We start from the raw sequence: 22,813 nt of genomic DNA, 5'->3' as shown, positions 1-22,813 counted from the left end.
CTGAGGCTGCACAGTGTGTGTGTGTGTGTGTTGCTAGCTGAGGCTGCACAGTGTGTCTGTGTTGCTAGCTGAGGCTGCACAGTGTGTGTGTGTTGCTAGCTGAGGCTGCACAGTGTGTGTGTGTTGCTAGCTGAGGCTGCACAGTGTGTGTGTGTTGCTAGCTGAGGCTGCACAGTGTGTGTGTGTTGCTAGCTGAGGCTGCACAGTGTGTGTGTGTTGCTAGCTGAGGCTGCACAGTGTGTGTGTGTTGCTAGCTGAGGCTGCACAGTGTGTGTATGTTTTGCTAGCTGAGGCTGCACAGTGTGTGTGTGTTGCTAGCTGAGGCTGCACAGTGTGTGTGTGTTGCTAGCTGAGGCTGCACAGTGTGTGTGTGTGTGTGTTGCTAGCTGAGGCTGCACAGTGTGTGTGTGTGTGTTGCTAGCTGAGGCTGCACAATATGTGTGTATGTGTGTTGCTACCTGAGGCTGCACAGTGTGTGTATGTGTGTTGCTAGCTGAGGCTGCACAGTGTGTGTATGTGTTTTGCTAGCTGAGGCTGCACAGTGTGTGTATGTGTGTTGCTAGCTGAGGCTGCACAGTGTGTGTGTGTGTGTTGCTAGCTGAGGCTGCACTGTGTGTGTGTGTGTGTGTGTTGCTAGCTGAGGCTGCACAGTGTATGTGTTGCTAGCTGAGGCTGCACAGTGTGTGTGTGTGTGTGTGTGTGTGTTGCTAGCTGAGGCTGCACAGTGTGTGTATGTGTGTTGCTAGCTGAGGCTGCACAGTGTGTGTATGTGTGTTGCTAGCTGAGGCTGCACTGTGTGTGTGTGTGTGTGTGTTGCTAGCTGAGGCTGCACAGTGTATGTGTTGCTAGCTGAGGCTGCACAGTGTGTGTGTGTGTGTGTGTGTGTGTTGCTAGCTGAGGCTCAATAGAGTGTGTGTGTGTGTGTTTACTACAAGAAGGGGACCTGCATGGGGCACATTACTACAAGAAGGAGGCGGGGGAACTCGGTGCAGGAGCGGGTTACCCCTGGTGGTACAAGCAATTGGTAATTCAGGTCCTTGCTGGGTTGAGTCTCAGCGGGACATTGGGTGGGCAACATTTGGCTAGGTGCCCTCGAAGCGGCGTGTTGCGGCTGGGGGTAGGTGGTGGAGCCGGTGTTGCATCGTACGTTTTTTGTTAGCCTTCACTTACCCCCTCCTTTCGGATGTTCTTCAATGGATGTTTTGAAATGTTTGTATATTGTTTATGTTTTTGGTCTTAATAAACGGGGGCTGTTGTGGCCTTTTATATCCGTCGCGCAGTCTTGGTGTTGATTTTAGGTAAGACCCCCTGGTGGGTGGGGGATGGTCGGTCGATAGTAGGGCCTATAGTCAGCCTTTCCGGAGTCACGGGGAGTTCCTTACACATTCGGCTCCTCCATGTCTAAGGATCTATAAGAATGCCTACACTTACATTACCTTCTTTACCAAGTGCAGATCTTCCACCAGCATCCGCTCCCCCTGCATCAGCTCGAAGATCACCTGCGGGACACATTATATGAGACCGCCAGCACGTAACATGCGGGGGCGGTGCTGTATGGCGGTAATAATCTGCGCAGTGTGCACTGCAGCGCTCTGCACCTCTTGCCTCTTAACCTCTCGTGCGCACAGTTCCTCCCCCGCGCTGTCAAACGTTTCGCTCCACAGTTTGTTGCTTCTCTTCTTTGCAGAGCCGCCATCTCGGTTCCGATTCCGCGGAGAGAAGCTGAACAGGCGGTTCTCGTTCCGGCTGCCTATGGAGCGCTGTGCGGACGTACAAGGGAGAATGGGGATCAATTCATAAGACATGTCCTACCCTATAACGATGGCGGCTTTGGCCCCCCATTACCTGGATGGACAAGCTGAGCTTCTTCAAGGGGGTGACTTTCACTTGTTGGGGGGCGCTAGATGCAGACAATGTTTTGGTCACAGGTTTAACCCTCTTGTTGCTGGGCTCCTACAGGGGTGATAAAATGTCATGGTCATTGCTTCCTACAATTTATCATATGTGTGTCCATGGGCTAAGGGGCGCCCTCCGTACCCACTACTGTACCACACAAAAAAAAAGCAAAAATCGTGCTTTTCTATTAAATATTATACCACATTAACGTGGTATAATATTTAATAGAAAAACACAATTTGCAGTGCTGGGTATAGTAGTGCCACTATTTTACCGCTACTCTTGAGTAACAATGTCCCACCGAGCCCCTAACTAGGAGGATTTCAGCAGTTTACAGCCATGTATAAGACAAGGTGCCAGTCTCCAACATGTGCCACATGGGTCTTGCAGAATTCCACCGCAGTCTATCAGGGCATGCTGGGCATTGTAGTTTTGCAAAAGTCACAGATCCAAGACCATAAAAGTAAGGCCTAAATAACAAAGTCCATCAGATGGATTAATGTCGCGTTTTGCCGCCCAGTAATAACCCACAGGCTCCGGGCTCTTCATCTTCGATATTAGGAGGATGTGGTTTTAAGGCTTCCAAAGAACATGAAAGTAATCACCATACAGGAAGTCCGAGAAGAAGACGAGCCCGTACTACAGCTCAGCAGAGAGCAGGCCCGAGAGTGTGCAGGCCCGAGAGTGTGCAGGCCCGAGAGTGTGCAGGCCCGAGAGTGTGCAGGCCCGAGAGTGTGCAGGCCCGAGAGCGTGCAGGCCCGAGAGCGTGCAGGCCCGAGAGCGTGCAGGCCCGAGAGCGTGCAGGCCCGAGAGCGTGCAGGCCCGAGAGCGTGCAGGCCCGAGAGCGTGCAGGCCCGAGAGCGTGCAGGCCGCAACCGTCCTAGAGAGGTCTGCCAACCCATCCTCCCCCCGGACACCAGCCCTCAGAGGGAAGTGTTCAAGGAGGTGTCCCCATAAATCCCAAGATTCAAGGATGTGACCGCATAAACCCCTAGATTTAAGGATGTGACCCAATAAACCCCAAGCTTCAAGCATGTGACCCAATAAACCCCAAGCTTCAAGCATGTGACCCAATAAACCCCAAGATTCAAGGATATAACCCCATAAACCCTAAGGTTCATGGATGTGACCCCATAAATCCCAAGATTCAAGGATATGACCCCATAAACCCCAAGATTCAAGGATATGACCCCATAAACCATAAGGTTCAAGGAGGTGACTCCATAAACCCCAAGGTTCAAGGATATGAGCCCATAAACCCCAAGGTTCAAGGATATGAGCCCATAAACCCCAAGGTTCAAGGATATGAGCCCATAAACACCAAGATTCAAGGAAGTGACCCCATAAACCCCAAGGTTCAAGGATATAACCCAATAAATCCTAAGGTTCAAGGAGGTGACCCCATAAACCCCAAGATTCAAGGCTAAGACCCCATAAACACCAAGAGTCAAGGATGTGACCCAATAAACATGGCCATCAGGAGGCTGGGGGGCTGCCAGAGGCCACTAGTACTGCTTATCTCAGAGAAAAATGGATTAGAGGGGCAAAAATCCAAACAACACGAGCCGTGTCCCCGGGAAGGGGCCGACTGTACCCGATATTAATGAATAAAGAAAGGGTTAATAACGCAGCCCCCCGCGCTCGGTCACTCACCTTCTCTTCCGTTACCTGGGCCGGGGCTCGTTCTCCCCGATTCCTCCTCTTCAGCTGCAACCGGAAAACAGAGATGACTAAAGGCTATTAAGTATCACAGAAAAGGCTGAGATACACAGCTCTGCAGAGTATCACATAGGAAAGGCTTAGATACACAGCTCTGCAGAGTATCACATAGGAAAGGCTTAGATACACAGCTCTGCAGACTATCACATAGGAAAGGCTTAGATACACAGCTCTGCAGAGAGTATCACACAGGAAAGGCTTAGATACACAGCTCTGCAGACTATCACATAGGAAAGGCTTAGATACACAGCTCTGCAGAGAGTATCACACAGGAAAGGCTGAGATACATAGCTCTGCAGAGTATCACATAGGAAAGGCTTAGATACAAAGCTCTGCAGAGAGTATCACATAGGAAAGGCTTAGATACAAAGCTCTGCAGAGTATCACATAGGAAAGGCTTAGATACAAAGCTCTGCAGAGTATCACATAGGAAAGGCTTAGATACAAAGCTCTGCAGAGTATCACATAGGAAAGGCTTAGATACAAAGATCTGCAGAGAGTATCACATAGGAAAGGTTTAGATACAAAGCTCTACAGAGTATCACATAGGAAAGGCTTAGATACAAAGCTCTTCAGAGAGTATCACATAGGAAAGGCTTAGATACAAAGCTCAGCAGAGAGTATCACATAGGAAAGGCTTAGATACAAAGATCTGCAGAGTATCACATAGGAAAGGCTTAGATACAAAGCTCTGCAGAGTATCACATAGGAAATGCTTAGATACAAAGATCTGCAGAGTATCACATAGGAAAGACTTAGATACACAGCTCTGCAGACTATCACATAGGAAAGGCTTAGATACACAGCTCTGCAGACTATCACATAGGAAAGGCTTAGATACACAGCTCTGCAGACTATCACATAGGAAAGGCTTAGATACACAGCTCTGCAGACTATCACATAGGAAAGGCTTAGATACACAGCTCTGCAGAGAGTATCACACAGGAAAGGCTTAGATACACAGCTCTGCAGACTATCACATAGGAAAGGCTTAGATACACAGCTCTGCAGAGAGTATCACACAGGAAAGGCTGAGATACATAGCTCTGCAGAGTATCACATAGGAAAGGCTTAGATACAAAGCTCTGCAGAGAGTATCACATAGGAAAGGCTTAGATACAAAGCTCTGCAGAGTATCACATAGGAAAGGCTTAGATACAAAGCTCTGCAGAGTATCACATAGGAAAGGCTTAGATACAAAGCTCTGCAGAGTATCACATAGGAAAGGCTTAGATACAAAGATCTGCAGAGAGTATCACATAGGAAAGGTTTAGATACAAAGCTCAGCAGAGAGTATCACATAGGAAAGGCTTAGATACAAAGATCTGCAGAGTATCACATAGGAAAGGCTTAGATACAAAGCTCTGCAGAGTATCACATAGGAAATGCTTAGATACAAAGATCTGCAGAGTATCACATAGGAAAGGCTTAGATACAAAGCTCTGCAGAGTATCACATAGGAAAGACTTAGATACACAGCTCTGCAGACTATCACATAGGAAAGGCTTAGATACACAGCTCTGCAGAGTATCACATAGGAAAGGCTTAGATACACAGCTTTGCAGAGAGTATCACACAGGAAAGGCTGAGATACAAAGCTCTGCAGAGAGTATCACACAGGAAAGGCTGAGAGACATAGCTCTGCAGAGTATCACATAGGAAAGGCTTAGATACAAAGCTTTGCAGAGAGTATCACATAGGAAAGGCTTAGATACAAAGCTCTGCAGAGTATCACATAGGAAAGGCTTAGATACAAAGCTCTGCAGAGTATCACATAGGAAAGGCTTAGATACAAAGCTCTGCAGAGTATCACAAAGGAAAGGCTTAGATACAAAGCTCAGCAGAGAGTATCACATAGGAAAGGCTTAGATACAAAGATCTGCAGAGTATCACATAGGAAATGCTTAGATACAAAGATCTGCAGAGTATCACATAGGAAAGGCTTAGATACAAAGATCTGCAAAGTATCATATAGGAAAGGCTTAGATACAAAGCTCTGCAGAGTATCACATAGGAAAGGCTTAGATACAAAGCTCTGAAGAATATCATATAGGAAAGGCTTAGATACAAAGCTCTGCAGAGTATCACATAGGAAAGGCTTAGATACAAAGCTCTGCAGAGTATCATATAGGAAAGGCTTAGATACTAAGCTCTGCAGAGTATCACATAGGAAAGGCTTAGATATAAAGCTCTGCAGAGTATCACTTAGGAAAGGCTTAGATACAAAGCTCTGCAGAGAGTATCACAGGAAAGGCTTAGATACAAAGCTCTGCAGAATATCATATAGGAAAGGCTTAGATACAAAGCTCTGCAGAATATCATATAGGAAAGGCTTAGATACAAAGCTCTGCAGAGTATCACATAGGAAAGGCTTAGATACAAAGCTCTGCAGAGTATCACATAGGAAAGGCTTAGATACAAAGCTCTGCAGAGTATCACATAGGAAAGGCTTAGATACAAAGCTCTGCAGAGTATCACATAGGAAAGGCTTAGATACAAAGCTCTGCAGAGTATCACATAGGAAAGGCTTAGATACAAAGATCTGCAGAGTATCACATAGGAAAGGCTTAGATACAAAGCTCTGCAGAGTTTCACATAGGAAAGGCTTAGATACAAAGCTCTGCAGAGTATCACATAGGAAAGGCTTAGATACAAAGCTCTGCAGAGTATCATATAGGACAGGCTTAGATACAAAGCTCTACAGAGAGTATCACATAGAAAAGGCTTAGATACAAAGCTCTGCAGAGAGTATCACATAGAAAAGGATTAGATACAAAGCTCTACAGAGAGTATCACATAGGAAAGGCTTAGATACAAAGCTCTGCAGAGAGTATCACATAGAAAAGGCTTAGATACAAAGCTCTGCAGAGTATCACATAGGAAAGGCTTAGATACAAAGCTCTGCAGAGAGTATCACATAGGAAAGGATTAGATACAAAGCTCTGCAGAGAGTATCACACAGGAAAGGCTGAGATACACAGCTCTGCAGAGTATCACATAGGAAAGGCTTAGATACACAGCTCTGCAGAGTATCACATAGGAAAGGCTTAGATACACAGCTCTGCAGAGAGTATCACACAGGAAAGGCTGAGATACACAGCTCTGCAGAGTATCACATAGGAAAGACTTAGATACACAGCTCTGCAGAGAGTATCACACAGGAAAGGCTGAGATACAAAGCTCTGCAGAGAGTATCACACAGGAAAGGCTGAGATACATAGCTCTGCAGAGTATCACATAGGAAAGGCTTAGATACAAAGCTCTGCAGAGAGTATCACATAGGAAAGGCTTAGATACAAAGATCTGCAGAGTATCACATAGGAAAGGCTTAGATACAAAGATCTGCAAAGTATCATATAGGAAAGGCTTAGATACAAAGCTCTGCAGAGTATCACATAGGAAAGGCTTAGATACAAAGCTCTGCAGAGAGTATCACATAGGAAAGGCTTAGATACAAAGCTCTGAAGAATATCATATAGGAAAGGCTTAGATACAAAGCTCTGCAGAGTATCACATAGGAAAGGCTTAGATACAAAGCTCTGCAGAGTATCATATAGGAAAGGCTTAGATACTAAGCTCTGCAGAGTATCACATAGGAAAGGCTTAGATATAAAGCTCTGCAGAGTATCACTTAGGAAAGGCTTAGATACAAAGCTCTGCAGAGAGTATCACAGGAAAGGCTTAGATACAAAGCTCTGCAGAATATCATATAGGAAAGGCTTAGATACAAAGCTCAGCAGAGTATCACATAGGAAAGGCTTAGATACAAAGCTCTGCAGACTATCACATAGGAAAGGCTTAGATACAAAGCTCTGCAGAGTATCACATAGGAAAGGCTTAGATACAAAGCTCTGCAGAGTATCACATAGGAAAGGCTTAGATACAAAGCTCTGCAGAGTATCACATAGGAAAGGCTTAGATACAAAGCTCTGCAGAGTATCACATAGGAAAGGCTTAGATACAAAGCTCTGCAGAGTATCATATAGGACAGGCTTAGATACAAAGCTCTACAGGGAGTATCACATAGGAAAGGATTAGATACAAAGCTCTACAGAGAGTATCACATAGGAAAGGCTTAGATACAAAGCTCTGCAGAGAGTATCACATAGAAAAGGCTTAGATACAAAGCTCTGCAGAGTATCACATAGGAAAGGCTTAGATACAAAGCTCTGCAGAGTATCACATAGGAAAGGCTTAGATACAAAGCTCTGCAGAGTATCACATAGGAAAGGCTTAGATACAAAGCTCTGCAGAGTATCATATAGGAAAGGCTTAGATACAAAGCTCTACAGGGAGTATCACATAGGAAAGGATTAGATACAAAGCTCTGCAGAGTATCACATAGGAAAGGCTTAGATACAAAGCTCTGCAGAGTATCACATAGGAAAGGCTTAGAAACTAAGCTCTGCAGAGTATCACATAGGAAAGGCTTAGATACATTAGATACAAAGCGATCACAGATCCATCTATTGCTTTGTTGCTAATAGGAAGACCAGGAAGCCATTATCCTCCAGAGCTGTCATATTACAGAGCTGCAGCCTCCCGGAGGCCGGAAATGCGAGGCGTTCAGTGCTCAGAGACACAGCTGAGGTGAGGAGGCCGAACCCGACCACCACTGAGCAAGACACAGAAGTACAAGGTGATCAGTGCTCAGAGACACAGCCGAGGTGAGGAGGCTGAGCCCGACCACCACTGAGCAAGACATAGAAGTACAAGGTGATCAGTGCTCAGAGACACAGCCGAGGTGAGGAGGCTGAGCCCGACCACCACTGAGCAAGACACAGAAGTACAAGGTGATCAGTGCTCAGAGACACAGCCGAGGTGAGGAGGCTGAGCCCGACCACCACTGAGCAAGACATAGAAGTACAAGGTGATCAGTGCTCAGAGACACGGCCGAGGTGAGGAGACTGAGCCCGACCACCACTGAGCAAGACACAGAAGTACAAGGTGATCAGTGCTCAGAGACATGGCCGAGGTGAGGAGGCTGAGCCCGACCACCACTGAGCAAGATACAGAAGTACAAGGTGATCAGTGCTCAGAGACATAGCCGAGGTGAGGAGGCTGAGCCCGACCACCACTGAGCAAGATACAGAAGTACAAGGTGATCAGTGCTCAGAGACACAGCCGAGGTGAGGAGGCTGAGCCCGACCACCACTGAGCAAGATACAGAAGTACAAGGTGATCAGTGCTCAGAGACACAGCCGAGGTGAGGAGGCTGAGCCCGACCACCACTGAGCAAGATACAGAAGTACAAGGTGATCAGTGCTCAGAGACACAGCTGAGGTGAGGAGGCTGAGCCCGACCACCACTGAGCAAGACATAGAAGTACAAGGTGATCAGTGCTCACAGACATGGCCGAGGTGAGGAGGCTGAGCCTGACCACCACTGAGCAAGACACAGACATACAAGGTGTTCAGTGGTCACAGACATGGCCGAGGTGAGAAGGCTGAACCTGACCACCACTGAGCAAGACACAAAAGTACAAGGTGTTCAGTGCTCACAGACATGGCCGAGGTGAGAAGGTTGAGCCTGACCACCACTGAGCAAGACACAAAAGTACAAGGTGATCAGTGCTCACAGACATGGCCGAGGTGAGAAGGCTGAACCTGACCACCACTGAGCAAGACACAGAAGTACCAGGTGTTCAGTGCTCACAGACATGGCCGAGGTGAGAAGGTTGAGCCTGACCACCACTGAGCAAGACACAAAAGTACAAGGTGATCAGTGCTCACAGACATGGCCGAGGTGAGAAGGTTGAGCCTGACCACCACTGAGCAAGACACAGAAGTACAAGGTGATCAGTGCTCACAGACATGGCCAAGGTGAGGAGGCTGAGCCCGACCACCACTGAGCAAGACACAAAAGTACAAGGTGATCAGTGCTCACAGACATGGCCAAGGTGAGGAGGCTGAGCCCGACCACCACTGAGCAAGACACAGAAGTACCAGGTGTTCAGTGCTCACAGACATGGCCGAGGTGAGAAGGTTGAGCCTGACCACCACTGAGCAAGACACAAAAGTACAAGGTGATCAGTGCTCACAGACATGGCCGAGGTGAGAAGGTTGAGCCTGACCACCACTGAGCAAGACACAGAAGTACAAGGTGATCAGTGCTCACAGACCTGGCCAAGGTGAGGAGGCTGAGCCCGACCACCACTGAGCAAGACACAAAAGTACAAGGTGATCAGTGCTCACAGACATGGCCAAGGTGAGGAGGCTGAGCCCGACCACCACTGAGCAAGACACAGAAGTACAAGGTGTTCAGTGCTCAGAGACACGGCCAAGGTGAGGAGGCTGAGCCCGACCACCACTGAGCAAGACACAGAAGTACAAGGTGTTCAGTGCTCAGACACGGCCAAGGTGAGGAGGCTGAGCCCGACCACCACTGAGCAAGACACAGAAGTACAAGGTGATCAGTGCTCAGAGACACAGCCGAGGTGAGGAGGCTGAGCCCGACCACCACTGAGCAAGACACAGAAGTACAAGGTGATCAGTGCTCAGAGACACAGCCGAGGTGAGGAGGCTGAGCCCGACCACCACTGAGCAAGATACAGAAGTACAAGGTGATCAGTGCTCAGAGACACAGCCGAGGTGAGGAGGCTGAGCTCGACCACCACTGAGCAAGACACAGAAGTACAAGGTGTTCAGTGCTCAGAGACACAGCCGAGGTGAGGAGGCTGAGCCCGACCACCACTGAGCAAGATACAGAAGTACAAGGTGATCAGTGCTCATAGACACAGCCGAGGTGAGGAGGCTGAGCCCGACCACCACTGAGCAAGATACAGAAGTACAAGGTGATCAGTGCTCAGAGACACAGCCGAGGTGAGGAGGCTGAACCTGACCACTACTGAGCAAGACACAGAAGTACAAGGTGTTCAGTGCTCAGAGACACAGCCGAGGTGAGGAGGCTGAGCCCGACCACCACTGAGGAAGATACAGAAGTACAAGGTGTTCAGTGCTCAGAGACACAGCCGAGGTGAGGAGGCTGAGCCCGACCACCACTGAGCAAGACACAGAAGTACAAGGTTTTCAGTGCTCAGAGACATGGCCGAGGTGAGGAGGCTGAGCCCGACCACCACTGAGCAAGACACAGAAGTACAAGGAGTTCAGTGCTCAGAGACACAGCCGAGGTGAGGAGGCTGAGCCCGACCACCACTGAGCAAGACACAGAAGTACAAGGTTTTCAGTGCTCAGAGACATGGCCGAGGTGAGGAGGCTGAGCCCGACCACCACTGAGCAAGATACAGAAGTACAAGGTGTTCAGTGCTCAGAGACACAGCCGAGGTGAGGAGGCTGAGCCCGACCACCACTGAGCAAGACACAGAAGTACAAGGTTTTCAGTGCTCAGAGACATGGCCGAGGTGAGGAGGCTGAGCCCGACCACCACTGAGCAAGACACAGAAGTACAAGGAGTTCAGTGCTCAGAGACACAGCCGAGGTGAGGAGGCTGAGCCCGACCACCACTGAGCAAGATACAGAAGTACAAGGTGATCAGTGCTCAGAGACACAGCCGAGGTGAGGAGGCTGAGCCCGACCACCACTGAGCAAGATACAGAAGTACAAGGTGATCAGTGCTCAGAGACACAGCCGAGGTGAGGAGGCTGAGCCCGACCACCACTGAGCAAGATACAGAAGTACAAGGTGATCAGTGCTCAGAGACACAGCCGAGGTGAGGAGGCTGAGCCCGACCACCACTGAGCAAAACACAGAAGTACAAGGTGATCAGTGCTCAGAGACACAGCCGAGGTGAGAAGGCTGAGCCCGACCACCACTGAGCAAGATACAGAAGTACAAGGTGTTCAGTGCTCAGAGACACAGCTGAGGTGAGGAGGCTGAGCCCGACCACCACTGAACAAGACACAGAAGTACCAGGTGTTCAGTGCTCAGAGACACAGCCGAGGTGAGAAGGCTGAGCCTGACCACCACTGAGCAATACACAGACATACATGGTGTTCAGTGGTCACAGACATGGCCGAGGTGAGGAGGCTGAACCTGACCACCACTGAGCAAGACACAGAAGTACCAGGTGTTCAGTGCTCACAGACATGGCCGAGGTGAGAAGGCTGAGCCCGACCACCACTGAGCAATACACAGACATACAAGGTGTTCAGTGCTCACAGACATGGCCGAGGTGAGAAGGCTGAGCCTGACCACCACTGAGCAAGACACAGAAGTACCAGGTGTTCAGTGCTCAGAGACATGGCCGAGGTGAGAAGACTGAGCCTGACCACCACTGAGCAAGACACAGACATACAAGGTGTTCAGTGCTCACAGACATGGCCGAGGTGAGAAGGCTGAACCTGACCACCACTGAGCAAGACACAGAAGGACAAGGTGATCAGTGCTCAGAGACACGACTGAAGTGAGAAGGCTGAGCCTGACCACCACTGAGCAAGATATAGAAGTACAAGGTGATCAGTGCTCAGAGACACAGCCGAGGTGAGGAGGCTGAGCCCGACCACCACTGAGCAAGACACAGAAGTACCAGGTGTTCAGTGCTCACAGACATGGCCGAGGTGAGAAGGTTGAGCCTGACCACCACTGAGCAAGACACAAAAGTACAAGGTGATCAGTGCTCACAGACATGGCCAAGGTGAGGAGGCTGAGCCCGACCACCACTGAGCAAGACACAAAAGTACAAGGTGATCAGTGCTCACAGACATGGCCAAGGTGAGGAGGCTGAGCCCGACCACCACTGAGCAAGACACAGAAGTACAAGGTGATCAGTGCTCAGAGACACAGCCGAGGTGAGGAGGCTGAGCCCGACCACCACTGAGCAAGACACAGAAGTACAAGGTGATCAGTGCTCAGAGACACAGCCGAGGTGAGGAGGCTGAGCCCGACCACCACTGAGCAAGATACAGAAGTACAAGGTGATCAGTGCTCAGAGACACAGCCGAGGTGAGGAGGCTGAGCTCGACCACCACTGAGCAAGACACAGAAGTACAAGGTGTTCAGTGCTCAGAGACACAGCCGAGGTGAGGAGGCTGAGCCCGACCACCACTGTGCAAGATACAGAAGTACAAGGTGATCAGTGCTCAGAGACACAGCCGAGGTGAGGAGGCTGAGCCCGACCACCACTGAGCAAGATACAGAAGTACAAGGTGATCAGTGCTCAGAGACACAGCCGAGGTGAGGAGGCTGAACCTGACCACTACTGAGCAAGACACAGAAGTACCAGGTGTTCAGTGCTCAGAGACACAGCCGAGGTGAGGAGGCTGAGCCCGACCACCACTGAGCAAGATACAGAAGTACAAGGTGTTCAGTGCTCAGAGACACAGCCGAGGTGAGGAGGCTGAGCCCGACCACCACTGAGCAAGATACAGAAGTACAAGGTGTTCAGTGCTCAGAGACACAGCCGAGGTGAGGAGGCTGAGCCCGACCACCACTGAGCAAGACACAGAAGTACAAGGTTTTCAGTGCTCAGAGACATGGCCGAGGTGAGGAGGCTGAGCCCGACCACCACTGAGCAAGACACAGAAGTACAAGGAGTTCAGTGCTCAGAGACACAGCCGAGGTGAGGAGGCTGAGCCCGACCACCACTGAGCAAGACACAGAAGTACAAGGTTTTCAGTGCTCAGAGACATGGCCGAGGTGAGGAGGCTGAGCCCGACCACCACTGAGCAAGATACAGAAGTACAAGGTGATCAGTGCTCAGAGACACAGCCGAGGTGAGGAGGCTGAACCCGACCACCACTGAGCAAGACACAGAAGTACAAGGTGTTCAGTGCTCAGACACGGCCAAGGTGAGGAGGCTGAGCCCGACCACCACTGAGCAAGACACAGAAGTACAAGGTGATCAGTGCTCAGAGACACAGCCGAGGTGAGGAGGCTGAGCCCTACCACCACTGAGCAAGATACAGAAGTACAAGGTGATCAGTGCTCAGAGACACAGCCGAGGTGAGGAGGCTGAGCTCGACCACCACTGAGCAAGACACAGAAGTACAAGGTGTTCAGTGCTCAGAGACACAGCCGAGGTGAGGAGGCTGAGCCCGACCACCACTGAGCAAGACACAGAAGTACCAGGTGTTCAGTGCTCACAGACATGGCCGAGGTGAGAAGGCTGAGCCCGACCACAACTGAGCAAGACATAGAAGTACAAGGTGATCAGTGCTCAGAGACATGGCCGAGGTGAGAAGGCTGAGCCTGACCACCACTGAGCAAGACACAGACATACAAGGTGTTCAGTGGTCACAGACATGGCCGAGGTGAGAAGGCTGAACCTGACCACCACTGAGCAAGACACAGAAGGACAAGGTGATCAGTGCTCAGAGACATGGCCGAGGTGAGAAGGCTGAGCCCGACCACCACTGAGCAAGACACAGAAGTACCAGGTGATCAGTGCTCAGAGACATGGCCGAGGTGAGAAGGCTGAGCCCGACCACCACTGAGCAAGACACAGAAGTACCAGGTGATCAGTGCTCAGAGACATGGCCGAGGTGAGGAGGCTGAGCCCGACCACCACTGAGCAAGATACAGAAGGACAAGGTGTTCAGTGCTGAGAGAGAAGGCCAGGGTAAGGAGACTGAACCAACAACCACTGAAAGGCTTAGATCCCCCCACTCAGCAGAGTATCACATAGGAGAGGCTTAGATCCCCCCGCTCAGCAGAGTATCACATAGGAGTGGCTTAGATCCCCGCTCAGCAGAGTATCACATAGGAGAGGCTTAGATCCCCCGCTCAGCAGAGTATCAGATAGGAAAGGCTTAGATACAAAGCTCTGCAGAGTATCACATAGGAGAGGCTCAGATCCCCCCGCTCAGCAGAGTATCACATAGGAGAGGCTTAGATCCCCGCGCTCAGCAAAGTATCACATAGGAGAGGCTGAGATCCCCGCTCAGCAGAGTATCACATAGGAGAGGCTTAGATCCCCCCGCTCAGCAGAGTATCACATAGGAGAGGCTTAGATCCCCCGCTCAGCAGAGTATCACATAGGAGAGTCTTAGATCCCCCCGCTCAGCAGAGTATCACATAGGAGAGGCTTAGATCCCCCGCTCAGCAGAGTATCACATAGGAGAGGCTTAGATCCCCCGCTCAGCAGAGTATCACATAGGAGAGGCTTAGATCCCCCGCTCAGCAGAGTATCACATAGGAGAGGCTTAGATCCCCCGCTCAGCAGAGTATCACATAGGAGAGGCTTAGATCCCCCTGCTCAGCAGAGTATCACATAGGAGAGGCTTAGATCCCCGCTCAGCAGAGTATCACATAGGAGAGGCTTAGATCCCCCCGCACAGCAGAGTATCACATAGGAGAGGCTTAGATCCCCCCGCTCAGCAGAGTATCACATAGGAGAGGCTTAGATCCCCCTGCTCAGCAGAGTATCACATAGGAGAGGCTTAGATCCTCGTGCTCAGCAGAGTATCACATAGGAGAGGCTTAGATCCTCGTGCACAGCAGAGTATCACATAGGAGAGGCTTAGATCCCCCCGCTCAACAGAGTATCACATAGGAGAGGCTTAGATCCCCCCGCTCAACAGAGTATCACATAGGAGAGGCTTAGATCCTCGTGCTCAGCAGAGTATCACATAGGAGAGGCTTAGATCCCCCGCTCAGCAGAGTATCACATAGGAGAGGCTTAGATCCCCCGCTCAGCAGAGTATCACATAGGAGAGGCTTAGATCCCCCCGCTCAGCAGAGTATCACATAGGAGAGGCTTAGATCCCCGCTCAGCAGAGTATCACATAGGAGAGGCTTAGATCCTCGTGCTCAGCAGAGTATCACATAGGAGTGGCTTAGATCCTCGTGCTCAGCAGAGTATCACATAGGAGAGGCTTAGATCCCCCCGCTCAGCAGAGTATCACATAGGAGAGGCTTAGATCCTCGTGCTCAGCAGAGTATCACATAGGAGAGGCTTAGATCCCCGCTCAGCAGAGTATCACATAGGAGAGGCTTAGATCCCCCCGCTCAGCAGAGTATCACATAGGAGAGGCTTAGATCCTCGTGCTCAGCAGAGTATCACATAGGAGAGGCTTAGATCCCCACGCTCAGCAGAGTATCACATAGGAGAGGCTTAGATCCCCCCGCTCAGCAGAGTATCACATAGGAGAGGCTTAGATCCCCCGCTCAGCAGAGTATCACATAGGAGAGGCTTAGATCCTCGTGCTCAGCAGAGTATCACATAGGAGAGGCTTAGCTCCCGCTCAGCAGAGTATCACATAGGAGAGGCTTAGATCCCCCCGCTCAGCAGAGTATCACATAGGAGAGGCTTAGATCCCCGTGCTCAGCAGAGTATCACATAGGAGAGGCTTAGATCCCCTGCTCAGCAGAGTATCACATAGGAGAGGCTTAGATCCCCCCGCACAGCAGAGTATCACATAGGAGAGGCTTAGATCCCCGCGCTCAGCAAAGTATCACATAGGAGAGGCTGAGATCCCCGCTCAGCAGAGTATCACATAGGAGAGGCTTAGATCCCCCCGCTCAGCAGAGTATCACATAGGAGAGGCTTAGATCCCCCCGCTTAGCAGAGTATCACATAGGAGAGGCTTAGATCCCCCGCTCAGCAGAGTATCACATAGGAGAGGCTTAGATCCCCCGCTCAGCAGAGTATCACATAGGAGAGGCTTAGATCCCCCTGCTCAGCAGAGTATCACATAGGAGAGGCTTAGATCCCCGCTCAGCAGAGTATCACATAGGAGAGGCTTAGATCCTCGTGCTCAGCAGAGTATCACATAGGAGAGGCTTAGATCCCCGTGCTCAGCAGAGTATCACATAGGAGAGGCTTAGATCCCCCCGCTCAGCAGAGTATCACATAGGAGAGGCTTAGATCCCCCTGCTCAGCAGAGTATCACATAGGAGAGGCTTAGATCCTCGTGCTCAGCAGAGTATCACATAGGAGAGGCTTAGATCCCCCCGCTCAGCAGAGTATCACATAGGAGAGGCTTAGATCCTCGTGCTCAGCAGAGTATCACATAGGAGTGGCTTAGATCCCCGCTCAACAGAGTATCACATAGGAGAGGCTTAGATCCTCGTGCTCAGCAGAGTATCACATAGGAGAGGCTTAGATCCCCCGCTCAGCAGAGTATCACATAGGAGAGGCTTAGATCCCCGCTCAGCAGAGTATCACATAGGAGAGGCTTAGATCCCCCGCTCAGCAGAGTATCACATAGGAGAGGCTTAGATCCCCGCTCAGCAGAGTATCACATAGGAGAGGCTTAGATCCCCCGCTCAGCAGAGTATCACATAGGAGAGGCTTAGATCCCCGCTCAGCAGAGTATCACATAGGAGAGGCTTAGATCCTCGTGCTCAGCAGAGTATCACATAGGAGAGGCTTAGATCCCCCGCTCAGCAGAGTATCACATAGGAGAGGCTTAGATCCCCGCTCAGCAGAGTATCACATAGGAGAGGCTTAGATCCTCGTGCTCAGCAGAGTATCACATAGGAGTGGCTTAGATCCCCGCTCAGCAGAGTATCACATAGGAGAGGCTTAGATCTCCCCGCTCAGCAGAGTATCACATAGGAGTGGCTTAGATCCCCGCTCAGGAGAGTATCACATAGGAGAGGCTTAGATCCTCGTGCTCAGCAGAGTATCACATAGGAGAGGCTTAGATCTCCTCGCTCAGCAGAGTATCACATAGGAGAGGCTCAGATCCCCCTGCTCAGCAGAGTATCACATAGGAGAGGCTTAGATCCCCCCGCTCAGCAGAGTATCACATAGGAGAGGCTTAGATCCCCGCTCAGCAGAGTATCACATAGGAGAGGCTTAGATCCTCGTGCTCAGCAGAGTATCACATAGGAGAGGCTTAGATCCCCCCGCTCAGCAGAGTATCACATAGGAGAGGCTTAGATCCTCGTGCTCAGCAGAGTATCACATAGGAGAGGCTTAGATCCCCGCTCAGCAGAGTATCACATAGGAGAGGCTTAGATCCCCCGCTCAGCAGAGTATCACATAGGAGAGGCTTAGATCCTCGTGCTCAGCAGAGTATCACATAGGAGAGGCTTAGCTCCCGCTCAGCAGAGTATCACATAGGAGAGGCTTAGATCCCCCCGCTCAGCAGAGTATCACATAGGAGAGGCTTAGATCCCCTGATCAGTAGAGTATCACATAGGAGAGGCTTAGATCCCCGTGCTCAGCAGAGTATCACATAGGAGAGGCTTAGATCCTCGTGCTCAGCAGAGTATCACATAGGAGAGGCTTAGATCCCCCGCTCAGCAGAGTATCACATAAGAGAGGCTTAGCTCCCCGCTCCTTAGAGTATCACATAGGAGAGGCTTAGATCCCCCCGCTCAGCAGAGTATCACATAGGAAAGGCTTAGATACCCCCGCTCAGCAGAGTATCACATAGGAGAGGCTTAGCTCCCTGGCAGGGTGGTCTTTACACTACCCGTGGGCCACAATGCACTTACCCCGGAGCTCTCGGACAGGGAGCCGGTGGTGTAGGAACGTTCTCTCTGCACAGGAGCCCTGTATGGGGAAGGAAGAGAATCACTGACAAACCTAACCCTGCACTGCAGCAATATGGCCGCCATAACCTGCGCAGACAGCCCGCGTCCTCCTCACAGAACCAGGACACGACGTCCGGGCTATAACCAGACATGAAACTACTCCATAGTAAGCCACGATTCCGTCCTACCAGGCGTCCCCTTCATCCACAGCTTCTGCTTTTCCGGTCAGGTCCATGGCCATTCCATTGGGTCCCATCAAGGATGGCGGAAGGGTCTGGTTGTCATGGTAATTGCTGCGCCATCGTCCGTTCTGCGCCTCCTGAATATCGTCCCGTGAAGCTACTGTAGTGACATTTCCGCCTGTGACCACGTCTTCCTGTCATAGGTGGCTGTCAGTGTGGTCGCGCTCTCACAACACTTCCCGTAGCTGCGCCGTCGCCCTAGGGCGTGTGGGCCGCCAGAAACTTCCTGTCTTCAGGCGACTGCAGTATATGAAGTTACACGGTACAGGACTACTCCCCCATCATCCCCACTACCCCCGTACAGTGACGCCGACGTGACCCCTCACACAGAGCCTAATAATGGCCCCCGGGAACATCGCAACGTAGGACATGTCCCCTTCACCGCAGCATTCGGGGACCGCAGCATCACGTGGAGGACTGTGGGACCCTCCAACCATAATATAATATAACCGACTATGCTGGAGATCTACTGCTCTCTGTTATCAGCCAACAGGCAGAGGGTTAATTTCTTAAAATCTCATAAAACACTAACGAAATGGAAGATTTTACATCCGGACTTAAAATCAGCCCCCGGGGGAAGAAACCCGCAGCCTTTGTGCAAAAAGAGTATTTTGGGGAGTTTTTGGAGAAGACTAAATGATGCCCGAGAAATCTCAAAAAAAAAAACAAAAAAAAAAAAAAAACCCAAAACAATAAAACCACTTTTCCTGGTCAGATGTTCTGTGTTTTTGAGCATTTTTCTTCCACTTTAGGATTTGAGTAACGGCCTCAGGGGTCAGCACGGCAGCGGGGCCTGAGGGGGTCAGCACGGCCTGAGGGGGTCAGCACGGCCTGAGGGGGTCAGCATGAGCACGGCACCGCCGCCTCAGGGGTCAGCACAGCACCGCCGCCTCAGGGGTCAGCACGGCACCGCGGCCCTGGGGTCAGAAGGGCACCGGGGCCCTGGGGGTCAGCACGGCCTCAGGGGTCAGCACGGCACCACGGCCTCAGGGGTCAGCACGGCACCGCGGCCTCAGGGGTCAGCACGGCCCCGCGGGTCAGCACGGCCCCGCGGCCTCAGGGGTCAGCACGGCAGTCTTGCAGCGCTGGGGTCCTGGGATCAAATCCCACCAAGAACAACACCTGCAATGAGTTTGCATGTTCTCCCCGTGTCTGCGGGGGTTTCCGATTTTCTCCCACACTCCAAAACCTACTGACCCCTCTCCGGTACTTTCTGTTGGACCCGGCCATTCGCACAGCGGAGGTACGAGTTCTCCCCATAGTGTCCAAATAATTCCGCCCCACTGTGGTTACTACCAATGCACCCAGCAGTATGTGATCGGATTTCCTAAATGCACTGAGCTCTGAACTTGCAGCCGGTCGTGACAACATAAGAAACAATATAGACATCGCGGGCGCTTCTTCATGTATGTACAGGTTTATGAGCATCTCCAATATATACACAGTTAGTGTAAAAGGAACAGACAAAAATATATATTAATCTCAGAGGTCATTGGTGGAGAAAATAAAAAACAAAACAGTGGAGGTATCAGCACTTTAAAGGGATTGTCCACTACTAGAACACCCGCTTCTGATTCCACATTTTCCCCCAGGTAAAATGATAAAGCCTATACTCACCTCCGGTACCGGTGCCATGGCTCACAACTCACGAGCCTGCCGCCCAATCACCAACGGCTTCCTTCTCCCGCCTTTGGACCAAACGAACAATCAACAGGAAGTGAGTGCTACGGCTGTGCTCACTTCCTGTTGATTAACTAGTTTGGTCCGAAGGCGGGAGACGGAAGTCGGAGCTGATTGGACGATGGCTAGCGTGACGTCACAACTCCACATGAGCCACGACACTGGTACGGGAGGTGAGTATAGGCTTTATTATTTTACCGGGGGAAATGTGGAAGTATTCTAGTAGCGGACAACCCCTTTAACAAAGGTCTAATAGCCCCTTACTGCTAGGATTTATTCTTGGTCCTATATCAACAGTTTAGAAAAATCGGAGCTCCTCAGCCGGACTGAACGTGTTCCCGTTTCTTCTGGGCAAGCAGCGCCCGATATTTCTTGCGGTTCTCGTCGATGCTGCTCTGCAGGGAGGCGACTTCGGCAGCCAGGAGGATCCCTGCAAGAAAGAAACCCGAGTGTGAACAGTGGCCAGAAACAGAGGTGGCACCACAGCCGCTCGGGACACTCACGCACCTTGCCGGAAGTTACTCTGCGCTTGCCGTAAACTTTGAGGGACCAAAACTCCGAACCAGCGCAGGGGGTCGTTAACCCCAGGAGATTTCGGCTTCTCACTTTCTTCTTTGGTACTGGGTTTCGGGACTTCGCTTTTATGACCCCGATGCCTCAGACCTAGTATAAAATAAAACATCCCGAATCATTGATCAATCTCAGATCCCGCACCCCTCCATTAAGGGTATTAGTGTAGCATGTGTCCACCTCTACCAAATGAAATAAAGTAAATAGACAGTAAAAATACAACAGTCCCCGGTAAGCTGCTGCTGCCGATAATGCTGAACCTGCTGTAATTTGCGTTCTGAAAGCAGCAAACCCCGATGACGAGCAGATCTCGCTGCTTGATCCTCAGTCGCAGTTAGGCTATGTGCGCACGCTGCGTACAGTCACTGCAGAAATTTCTGCAGCGATCTGAAGAGCACACGTTCCAATCGCTGCAGAAAATGTCCGTAGTGAAAAAAAAAAAAAAGCCGATTCCATGCGCTCTGCCTGCAGCTCCTGCCATAGACAGAGCAGGGGCTGCAGGAAAAGCGCACGGAAGAAGTGACATGTCACTTCTTAGAACGCGCGCTTCGGGCAGCAGTGGAAGCGCTGCGCTCTAAAACGCCACGTGCGCACGGCCCCTGCACAATCTCCATAGACTGTGCAGGGGACGCAGGACGCATGCAGTTACGCTGCGCTACAAAGCACAGCGTAACTGCATGTAATTACGCAACGTGCACACATAGCCTTAAACTGCAGACGCCTGGATCTGCCATTTTTTGTAGAGGAACTCAGTCAGTCGAAAAACGACTCACAATGACAATAGGGGTATTAGTGTAGCATGTATTTTTCCGACTGACTGAGGTCCTATGCATTTTTACGGTTTATTTACTTTGTTTGACAGAAATAAATCGACTGTCTGAGGTAATTTCTGGTCATTTTCCGATTGACTGAAGTCCTATGCATTTTTACTGTTTAGTTACTTTGTTTGTTTCATTTTGTAGAGGTGGACACATGCTACACTAATACCCTAGTCGGACACCATTTTGTAGAGGTGGACACATGCTACACTAATACGGTATTAGTGTAGCATGTGTCCACCTCTACAAAATGGTGTCCGACTAGAGTATTAATGTAGCATGTCTCCACCTCTACAAAATGGTGTCCGACTAGGGTATTAGTGTAGCATGTGTCCACCTCTACAAAATGGTGTCCGACTAGGGTATTAATGTAGCATGTGTCCACCTCTACAAAATGGTGTCCGACTAGGGTATTAGTGTAGCATGTGTCCACCTCTACAAAATGGTGTCCGACTAGGGTATTAGTGTAGCATGTCTCCACCTCTACAAAATGGTGTCCGACTAGGGTATTAGTATAGCATGTGTCCACCTCTACAAAATGGTGTCCGACTAGGTTATTAATGTAGCATGTGTCCACCTCTACAAAATGGTGTCCGACTAGGGTATTAGTATAGCATGTCTCCACCTCTACAAAATGGTGTCCGACTAGGGTATTAGTGTAGCATGTGTCCACCTCTACAAAATGGTGTCCGACTAGGGTATTAGTGTAGCATGTGTCCACCTCTACAAAATGGTGTCCGACTAGGGTATTAGTATAGCATGTGTCCACCTCTACAAAATGGTGTCCGACTAGGGTATTAATGTAGCATGTGTCCACCTCTACAAAATGGTGTCCGACTAGGGTATTAGTATAGCATGTGTCCACCTCTACAAAATGGTGTCCGACTAGGGTATTAATGTAGCATGTGTCCACCTCTACAAAATGGTGTCCGACTAGGGTTATTAGTGTAGCATGTGTCCTCTACAAAATGGTGTCCGATTAGGGTATTAGTGTAGCATGTGTCCACCTCTACAAAATGGTGTCCGACTAGGGTATTAGTGTAGCATGTGTCCTCCTCTACAAAATGGTGTCCGACTAGGGTATTAGTGTAGCATGTGTCCTCCTCTACAAAATGGTGTCCGATTAGGGTATTAGTGTAGCATGTGTCCACCTCTACAAAATGGTGTCCGACTAGGGTATTAGTATAGCATGTGTCCACCTCTACAAAATGGTGTCCGACTAGGGTATTAGTATAGCATGTGTCCTCCTCTACAAAATGGTGTCCGATTAGGGTATTAGTGTAGCATGTGTCCACCTCTACAAAATGGTGTCCGACTAGGGTATTAGTGTAGCATGTGTCCACCTCTACAAAATGGTGTCCGACTAGGGTATTAGTGTAGCATGTGTCCTCCTCTACAAAATGGTGTCCGATTAGGGTATTAGTATAGCATGTGTCCTCCTCTACAAAATGGTGTCCGACTAGGGTATTAGTGTAGCATGTGTCCTCCTCTACAAAATGGTGTCCGA

At 50.2% G+C, this 22,813-nt stretch overlaps 2 protein-coding genes across 2 annotated transcripts in view; both read right to left on the bottom strand.

The window, feature by feature from the left end:
- LOC142251626 (rho guanine nucleotide exchange factor 3-like) overlaps positions 1-18,439 on the bottom strand; it is a 31,300-nt gene extending 12,861 nt beyond the window's left edge. The window contains exons 1-6 of the mRNA XM_075324596.1: positions 18,185-18,439; positions 17,958-18,015; positions 3,550-3,603; positions 1,846-1,953; positions 1,599-1,760; positions 1,437-1,499 (exon numbers count right to left, since the gene is read on the bottom strand). Of these exons, the coding sequence (XP_075180711.1) occupies positions 1,437-1,499; positions 1,599-1,760; positions 1,846-1,953; positions 3,550-3,603; positions 17,958-18,015; positions 18,185-18,252 (513 nt within the window). The 5' untranslated portion in view covers positions 18,253-18,439. The remainder of the gene's footprint in view (positions 1-1,436; positions 1,500-1,598; positions 1,761-1,845; positions 1,954-3,549; positions 3,604-17,957; positions 18,016-18,184) is intronic.
- A 1,197-nt stretch (positions 18,440-19,636) lies between these two features.
- Positions 19,637-22,813, bottom strand: part of LOC142251618 (vacuolar ATPase assembly protein VMA22-like) — a 39,364-nt gene continuing 36,187 nt past the window's right edge. Inside the window, exons 5-6 of the mRNA XM_075324587.1 lie at positions 20,426-20,581; positions 19,637-20,348 (exon numbers count right to left, since the gene is read on the bottom strand). Coding sequence (XP_075180702.1) covers positions 20,236-20,348; positions 20,426-20,581 — 269 coding nt within the window. The 3' untranslated portion in view covers positions 19,637-20,235. The remainder of the gene's footprint in view (positions 20,349-20,425; positions 20,582-22,813) is intronic.

Source organism: Anomaloglossus baeobatrachus, chromosome 9 (assembly GCF_048569485.1).
Source record: "Anomaloglossus baeobatrachus isolate aAnoBae1 chromosome 9, aAnoBae1.hap1, whole genome shotgun sequence".
Lineage (NCBI taxonomy): Eukaryota > Metazoa > Chordata > Amphibia > Anura > Aromobatidae > Anomaloglossus > Anomaloglossus baeobatrachus.
Note: the sequence above shows the minus strand (reverse complement) of the source record. Positions and strands in the feature narration are given on the sequence as shown.